The sequence below is a fragment of the Haemaphysalis longicornis genome, unplaced genomic scaffold, assembly GCF_048455015.1.
Source record: "Haemaphysalis longicornis isolate Haplotype H1 unplaced genomic scaffold, Haemaphysalis longicornis Haplotype H1 scaffold_4, whole genome shotgun sequence".
NCBI classification, from domain to species: domain Eukaryota; kingdom Metazoa; phylum Arthropoda; class Arachnida; order Ixodida; family Ixodidae; genus Haemaphysalis; species Haemaphysalis longicornis.
The window spans coordinates 165,285,485-165,294,868 of NW_027526361.1; the positions used below are offsets into that span (position 1 = coordinate 165,285,485).

The 9,384-nt window shown below is 48.3% G+C and overlaps 1 protein-coding gene across 1 annotated transcript in view; it reads left to right on the forward strand.

The window, feature by feature from the left end:
• LOC144179488 (uncharacterized) overlaps positions 1–3,515 on the forward strand; it is a 58,170-nt gene extending 54,655 nt beyond the window's left edge. Inside the window, exons 5-6 of the mRNA XM_077707860.1 lie at positions 804–864; positions 2,043–3,515. Coding sequence (XP_077563986.1) covers positions 804–864; positions 2,043–2,129 — 148 coding nt within the window. The 3' untranslated portion in view covers positions 2,130–3,515. The remainder of the gene's footprint in view (positions 1–803; positions 865–2,042) is intronic.
• The last annotated feature ends 5,869 nt before the right edge of the window (positions 3,516–9,384 follow it).

Sequence of the window (9,384 nt, forward strand, 5' to 3'; positions counted from 1 at the left end):
GAACCATAGTTCCTACGCTAAGGATGTGTACTTGTCGTTCGTGACGTCAAGTGAGTGTATCTGCGACGTATTGGGGAAGGTGGAGTTTTCATCCAGTTTTCATCCAGGAAGGTGGAGTTTTCATCCGCTGGAGTTTTCATCCTGCGGAGTTTTCATCCAGTGGAGTTTTCATCCAGCCGGAACGGCCCGGCAGGCAGGAATCTCGACGCTGGCTGGTACAGAGAGAGCTCAGGAGGCACAATGACGGATAACACCGGCACTTGAATGAGCCGAGGGGCCGGATTGGCTTAGAACGCACGACAAAAAGGACCCCCCCCCTCCCCCCCCCCCCCCCGCCCCCCCCCCGAGTGCCGACGCCGGGAGGGGTGATTTCTCACACGGAGGGGGTAGGGCAGGCGTGCAGAAGAGCAGGTCCTGTACAAGGCGCTGCAAGTGTGCTCTTGAGGTACGCACGTATCATGGTGAAAACTTGAAGCGCTCAAAATACAGGGACGACGATAGAAGCCGTGTTGTCTGCCTCTCCCTTCGTCCCTGTTTTTGAGCGCTTTTTCAAAATAAGTTAAGGACCAACAGTAGGTTTACCCATTCTGTTTTAAACATGTCGTTATTGCTGTATATTCGCTTTTATGATTTGGAAAATATCGTATTCGGGATAATAAATCTGCCACTGCACCCCAATGAAATCTTTCTTGACAGGAAGACAGACTCTTTTAATGACATGGTGGTGGTCTTCGTATTTCGTATGGCAGGCACGTTTTTATATGACATGCAAGCTGTTTTTCTTTTTTTGTCGTTTCTACCAGGTGCAGCAGGAAAGACGAAATACCGTCCTGGATGCGGTACAGCGCCGACAAAAGGCAGAAGGTAGGGGGTTTTGAGGTGCTGCCATTTCTTCCACAAGATCTACCGCAACACTGGTGCTGTAGTGAACGAAGTTTCTCAACTGATATTGTCAACGCGCAGAAGTTAGAAGGCGCACCACCGTTACGACGAATAATCCGAGAAAGCTGGAACACGCAGCACAAACTGTGCAGGTCGGAGGGGTCTCGCTGTATTATGTATTTGGCCCCGGTCGGCGTGCTCTTCCCAGTGCACTCGCGACTGATCCATTCCACCAAGCACGCAACCAGAACGCAACGCAGCCCACGAGACGCTCTCGTTCGTAGTAGTGGCGAAAGCACCCCGTCATGTAATGTGGCAAGCGTGTCAGGTTGAACAATTTTAGCAGAAGCGAAGTTCAACAATAATCTTGAATCTTGAGGAAAATTGAGAATCTTGAGGAAAAAAGATCATGGACCAATCATTTTTATATGGAACAATGTAATCAAGGGAAGGGTTTCGGTTAGGTTGATCAGGTTTTGATTATGTCATCGCTTCTACCCTGAGGAAAATACAGGTCCATAGAAAGCTACTGGAAATGGGTGCGTGCTTTTATGGGCGCAAACTCTGAGGACAAAGCAGCAGTACGCCTATGGCTGGAGTGCGCAGCGCATCATGCATTTTAACACGCAGTTTCCGTGGTACCTTGGGGGAAAAAAAACAAATCCCGGGAGTCATGTTTACAGGGAATTTAGGTTGCATCTCGAGGAGTGCTAGCATGCAAGGTGAACCTATCTTAAGGTGAACACAAGCTGCCTCGTGCAATTGGACCTACTTCAAGGCGTTTCTTTTTACGCGAAAAGCCTGTTGAGAGCAGCCTGGCAACCACACGGGGCAGTTGACCCCTCTGAACACGGCGATCAAACACACAAGGACCCGGCACAACGTCTGAGCCTATCCCCATGCACGGAAAGACAATCTCCGAAATGGCGCAATCTTTTCAACGTTAATTTAGTTTGCTGTGGCGAATCAGTGCCAAAACAATGAGAGGGCCTACATTTTTCCTCCAGCTCTACTTTGTTTCCGTCCGCCTTGTAACCTTTGTATTCAAGTGAGTACGTGGATATTATGTAACCAGGCTTAATGATGTCTGAAGGGTTCTTGAAGTGACTCTACCGAGTGTTTTCTTGTGAGTGTGCCAACGACTGCCTCATTTGTTCCAGCTCTACACGGTGGACAAGAACTGGCAGCTTGACGAGCGAGCCATTCAGCTGGAGAAGCTACGCAAGGAAATTGGATCTACACACTGAACTTTAGATTGATTCCATTGCCATTCTTTGTTCCTCTTGACGTAGTGGTTGTGACCGAGTACCTCGTGTCTGAATTGGTCTCACGTGTTTAGTCGCACTGTGCATATTCACGCGCATTCACGTCGCATAGCATCGGGAAAATACGATGGCCACTGTTTTGTTTCCGCAAAATTTTGTTTGCGTTCGTGTAGTACCGCGGTGTTCTTTGCCACGCGAAAGCTGTCTCCGAGAACGCTTGAGAAACAGCGTTTGTGTTTTTCTAGTGAGATTCGGTGTGAAGCGGGCCACGCGTCGTTTCGTATTCGATGGTGTTTTTTTAGTTAAGCGGCTTTATGCTATCTTTATAGCATAAAAGCGCTAACCAGATGAAGCGATTTTGCAAGCGACTTGGGGAGCGACGCGACTAGCGACCAACTACTTTTCGCCGCGGACCAAGTCGCTCATCAAATCGCTCGGTTTTGGGTCGCCAGAAACAGTCACTTGCCTCCCGCCGGAAGTGGCCTCAGCGACTAGCCAATAGCCAATAGGGGAGCCCGTACTTCAGCACGCAACCTCCGGTTTTGAAAGAAAACGGGGGGGGGGGGGGGGGGGGGGAGATTTGGCGCGCGCGCAAAATCCGCGCACACGGCGTTTCCCAGGGAGCGGCACAGAAAGCTTTGCATAGCAAAGCTTGTGTACGTGCTGAAGCAGAAGCAAGAAGGCTCCCGCACACGCTGGGTGAGACCCGTGTGGCAAAAACGACGTCAAGAAAGCGAATTCTTCACGGCGTTGATGTTGGAGCCGAGAGACGAGGCGCAGAAAGAAAAGCGCGCGCTATGCATACCCAAACAAGTTTTAGAAATGCAATGAAGTGCAAAAAGCAAGGTATATAGAAAGGCTTAATACTTTTTAGTCATGTTTTTTTATGACAAATGAACAAAATAATGTTTGTAAACAACCAGCGTACCAAGCGCGTTACCATGCGCAGTGCGGCAACATTGAAATCGCCGTCCTCAGTCGCTCGAACCGTCGCTGTCATGTGGTTGCCTCGGCGAGCGACTTCGGATCAGCGACTGCGGATCTATAGTCGCGTCGCTCGTCGCGTCGCTGGAAAAATCGCCCCATTAGGTTAGCGCTAAAGCCGCCTAACTCAGCCTAACTGGGGTTCGGGCTGTGTTACGGCATATCAGTGTTACAGGACCATCAGTGTCGCCCTGCTGTCACCCCGGCTATCCAGGTGGGCTCCAAACTGTCGGGGAAGCCTGCGTAAAGACGGAAATAAAGCTTCGTCTCTGTCCTGCCCCTGACCTCACCTGATACGTGCTGAATTGTGGCTTTAAAAACTACATGTCATATTTGTGTTGGCCAGGAGAATTCACCCAAAATAAAGAAACAAACAGCAACGACCATGGCTTGTTGTATTTTCCCTTCCGGTGTTTTCGCGCCACAATTTTTTTTATTCCTGTTTTTCATGTTGCCCAACGATGTTACACGCCACGCTTTGCAGCAGGCTTCCCAGCTCACTGCGGTAACTTCCGCGGCAAAACAGCGCTCAGGAAACGTAGGAGGCTGTGTCTTCCTTTAGACCGAGCGGTACGCACATGGCCGAGCGGCGGTCACGTTCCCGTGGATGTCCACCATCGCTGCAGGGATCAGTTCACCGACTCAACTTGGCCGTTGAAATGGGCGTGTGGCAGCTGCGACGGAGTGGCTTGCAGAGCGAAATCCCAACGTTGGTGCGCCCCTTCATATCTTCGTCTACGGTTACTTTGTGCTGTATTTTAACAGCAGAGCTGTTTCAGTCGACATAAATCTGTCCGTCACAGACAGAAAACCCCGAAGCCTCGAACAAAGTGGTTAGGGAGGTGCCGGGAATCGAGCCCTGGACCTTTACGCCGTGAAATCGGCAACTTAACCACTGGGCCACCCCTAAAGGCCTGAGGGGACAGGTTAGCAGCGGTGGGGGACAATATTATGTGCAGCCAATCGGAAAGAAAAAATTATAGCAGTAGCTTAGCTCGGCTATGCCAGGACATACGTAGCGTGAGCTTAGGTTCAGCTGGTTATTATTAGGTTTCCTGGTTGTCTAGGATTAGCTGATTACCATGATTACTGCTGCTAAAACGATTTCAAATCCAATCCAATCCAGTCGCGGCTCCGGCGCGCCAGCTGTGCGCCGTGAGACGTCACTGCTCCTCGCGCATGCGCAGCACAGCCCTCCAGGAGCCACGCGAAACTGCTCAACCTCGGCTAGTGTAGCTCACGCTTCCCGTGGCCGGAATGGAATCCGGGCCCTTCACGTTATGAAACCGGTGTCTATCCGATTGAGCTATTATCGCATTCCGGGCGCACGGCCTTTCCTTTCGGTTCACGGGCATTCGCGGCATTCGCTTTGGACTTGCGCGGGTTCTAGCGCATGCTGACGCGGTCCACTTTGGGAGAGATGTGAAAGCCTGCGGACGAAGCGATCCGGGCCTGCCAGTCACGGATAAGTTTTCCGGCAAGTTCAGAAACAAATTCGAGGTGATGACACATGGAGAGGAAACTTGTCGCCTTACTTAACGTTAAAGCAAACTTAGGTCGGCTCAACGGGCCATGTAACAAATATGATCGATTGGAAATAAAATTGCGCTAAAAGGACAGGACTAACAGAAAGAGGACACACCACACAGGCTTTTGGAGCTCCTATCTGTCTACCTTACGTCCACTCATGTGTGTCTTAACAAGACTTTCTTTCAGAGGAACTACATATGTCTTGGGCCATGCATAGCGCCAGTACTTAGTGACTTGTACAATGAAAAACTGGACAGGAAAATTATCAATTATCTGGATGATTCGAAAGTGTTAAAAGTGTTCCGATACGTTGACGATTACCTGTTGTAGACTGGGTGTAACCTGAAGTCCCCGCAGAGCGTGTCATTTCGGTTTATAGCGAGCACCTGAAGCATTTGCTTATTACTAGCGAGTTACCCCACAAAGCCCCCACATTAGGCTTTTAGAACTGAACCTACATTTCACTAGAAACCAAGTGTGCTGGTCTTGCACTCCTAGGGCGAACAAACCCCTCCTTCCGTTTAGGTCTTCCCACTCGAAGCTGACCGAGAGAACAATCGCTTCCCTGTGCGCAAGGAATGCCTCATCAAAATCATGCCCGCACATCATGACGGCTAGCCTGGCTCAACAAGCAGAGTGATTATCGAGTTGCGGCTACCCCACACACCTGGTTGTGTCAGCCGCCGAGAAGGTGCTTAACCCTTTGAGGGTCGAATTTTTTCGCTGAATGCGAACCCCAGGGTCGATTCTTATTAGTGCTGATTTAAATTCTTCGGATGAATTTATTCAGAGAAAAAATAATTGTTATTTTTTAGGGTTACCACAAAGTGATAAAAAAATCGTTTGTGTTGTTACATACATGTGGCTTATTCATGAGTAACACAAGGAAAATTCTAAATAAAAACGAGACAGTAACAATCGAAAGTAACAATCGAAATCAGATAGACATCAGTTTCGCGGGCGCAAAAAGCGGAAAACGCCGAGAGGACGATACCGAAACCAGCCGCTGCGCGCGCGGGGGCGCGCGCGGCCGGATGCGCGAGCGATAGACGGCGCACCGCTCCTATAAAATACAAAAAAACGAGAAAAGAGCCGCATCAGTTTTGCAGGCGACCTTGGTCTATGGCAGGTGCAAGAAGCGAGAGGCGCCCAGGGGGCGATACCCAGCGCGCCCCCTCGTTACCGGATGCACAAGCGATAGCCGGAGCGCCCGGTGAAATAAATCATAAAAAAAATAAAAAGAAGAGCCATTGCCGCCAGAAAATAATTTGACGTATTTCCACAGTATGGCAGCACATGCCAAGCAAGAGAAGTTGGCGAAAAAGGCGCGCTTTTAAACATACAAGCGATGACGTACATATACGTTATTGACCATTTTGGAGGTGTTTGCAGAGGACATATCTACGCCCGTGACCCTGAAATGATTAAAGAGGCTAAGCTGGCAGAGCGAGTCATGACGAGACCAGTAGTTGTGAATCCAGATGACAAACAAAAAATCGCGATGATTCCTTACATCCACCAGCTGAACCATAACCATAACAGACAAAATACAAGTTTGTTTTACTCGTAAGATTTCGTGTTTTGTAGTGTCCCCAGCGCTTGTCCGGTCATGCTTTATTCACTGAGAAATTGATCACTTTAAGTTAAAATTTTGATTCTCCCGCCAAATCGTGTTTTCTTAACGTCTGCAATGACATCACAAGAGCAGGTCTTCAGGCTAAACCTAGTGGTCTGCCAGAGCCTGGTTTACGGATAGTCAACCTAGAAGGCGTCAACACACCGCGGCGGGCCGTCTTCTGCATTTGCTGTGTTTTTTTTTAATCATATTCGTACATAGCTTGTTTTTGTTAAGGTAGAAAATAATCGTTTCGTGATACAGGGTGCTCGCTCGGCAAATATGGCCACGTAAGACACCGTCGCTTACGCCAATCGGCCAATGTCGTCTGAGACAACGTCCCAAAGCGCCGCAGTGCTGTGCTGCTAAAACAAGCATAGTGCGCGCAGCATCAACATAAGTAAGCATCGGTACTTCTATGTTTACGTGTACTTTCGTAACTTCCACCCGCCGCGGTGGCTCAGTGGCTAAGGCGTTGCGCTGCTGAGCACGAGGTCGCGGGTTGGATTCCCGGCCGCGGCGGCCGCTTTTCTGATGGAGGCGAAAAGCAAAAACGCCCGTGTGTACGAGATTTCGGCGCACGATAAAGATCCCCAGGTGGTCAAAATAAATCCGGAGCCCTCCACTACGGCGCGCCTCATCGCCTGCGTTGCGTCGGCGCGTTAAACCCCTACAATCAATTAAATCAATCATTCCCTTTTTTCCTAATTATGTAGCTGATTTTATCGAAGTCTACGTTAAGAGTGGTGCCAGTATGATTCTAACGGGGCAATCGTTCGAGTGAACCAAACTTGTGTTTTGTCTGCATGGCCCCTTTAAATCGCTCGGCGTGCAGGGGCGAATGTTGCATTTTCTGCGCCCGACAAGCTTGCAATGCTTTGTCGCCGGATCAACTGCGCCCGAAAAGAAGAGAATGCGTGCCGCAAGAAGCACCAAATTAAGTTCGTTACCTGTACGGAGGCAGTGGTTTACTTGATTCCGTTGGCCTGCAAAAAAGTATACATCGGCCAAACTGGCCGATGTAAAAACGATAGCCTTCGTGAGCACAAAACGATGTTAGTATAACTCGGACCACGGGCATCTTGGCCTTCATAGTTTTTGGAAAACTTGAGGTGCTCGCTAGGAGTCGTGACTCGCTCACGCGGTAAATAACAGAGGCACGGGGAATTGGACGCGCGGGTGATGCATGAATTAGTGTTGCTTCACTATCGTTGTTGGGCAAATAAAACGTTTCTTGATGGCGTCCAATCTGTTGGAGATGGCATGTCTGTCATGGTAAATGTGTCTGCATTTTTCTCGCTCTTTCGTACTTACACGAAGCTGTTGAGCAAATCGTAATTTTTCATGTCCGCAGCTAAAAATACCAAGAAATTTCCGAGCGCGCCCACATGAGCGCGGGCCTCGCAGCGGCCGCCTGGCAGTCTACAAAACTAAGAAAATGCCGAGCGCTCGTGTGTGCGGGCTTGGCGACGACCGTCCAGCGTCCCCTGCGCACGTTTGTGAGGGAGATTGGCCAAGAGTGCGGCGACCGCCGGCCAAGATTGGAAAAAAAAAAAAAAAAAAAAAACTGCAGCGTTCGCCGTAATCGTGGCAACACTTGTTCGGAACGAGAAAGACACGTAATAGCGTACGCCCCTCCAAGGTTATGTCCATTGATTATCAATTTAAAAAAAATGAAAGAAGCTCACACTTATAGAAACAATGATTGAGTAAAGGTGGTTGCGGCAGCGAAGAAGAGGCAAATCGGCTGCAACTGTTGACTTCGTGGTGGTCGTGAAAGCTGCATACAGCTTCGCTACCTTCAAGTCTTACGCGCTAGTGTGAGCTGCCTTCATTTTTTTTTAGTTTTGTATTTTAATCTTTTCTTGTTTACAATTGTCTACATGATAGTGTGGAAATAAACTCAGTGTGTTAGTCTGCGCTTTTTTTCATTTCATTTATTCATACTGCAGGCCAAGATGCTGGCCCATGCAGGGAGGGCAGTACAGAGCAAGAATTCAAAGAACGCATGAACAGGATGCTACCTATAACATGTCACAAAAATTTACAACTACTTGACTTAGCACAACCGTGACATAAGAACAACACAATAATACATCGCAGTGGGGCAAAACGCCCTGCCCCAAAAACACAGCACTAATATAACAAAACAGCAGGTAAATTTTCCTATAACGTACAAGTGGTCACAATCCTACGTTAGATTATTCGAATTCATGAGGCAAGTATTTTTCCAGTTCTTGTAAGAAGTTTCTTGATTGTAAAACCTCAAGGGGGAGGAATTCGATTCGTTAATGGTACGCACAAAAAACACTATTCATGTGAGAATTTGTTTTAGAAAATATTGGCGTAATAGAGAGGTTATGTCTGTGTCTTGTTTTTCGGGCTTGAAGAAAAGTTACGTAACGAGGTAGTTTAAGTCCGATTTTCCCACTTATGATGCTATGCAAAAACTGGAGACGACAAACTTTGCGCCTGCGTTCTGGCGAACTGATTTTATCTCTAAGCATTAGTAAGGTTGGGGAATCCTGTCTTTTATATTTTGTAAAGATGAATCTAACAGCCTTTCTTTGTACACGTTCCAAATTCATAGTGTCCTTTTTAGTATGTGGTAGGTGGTATGCGCTTTGTGGTATGTCTTTCTGTTCGTCCTGTCCTTTAAGCTCAATTTTATTTCAACCATGTCAAACCAACTAGCCGATCAGGTTGCTTTGACAAAACATCAGAGTAACACTTAGAAACAGGAAACGAGCCTGTTGATCAGATGACAAACTCGAGTAGAATATATAGTTCAAATAAAGAAAAAGAAACTGACTTCGGCTGGCCACGTAATTAGGCGAAATGGCAATCGGTGGACTACCAGTGTGACAGAGTGGACGGGTTTGGAAAAAAGGGATACTCGGTGGGAAGACGAAATAAGGAAATTCGGAGAAACAGAGTGGACTCGAGCGGCGCGGGACAGGAGTGGTTGGTGTCAACAGGAGAGGACTTAGTCCGGCAGTGGACCTATTGTTCATTCCACAAGCTACGTGCTACATTGTTGTCAACAGTGCGCCCACTGAGCATGCCTAACTCCCCGTGAAGGGGGCCTTGAAAGGACATTTTCTTCTC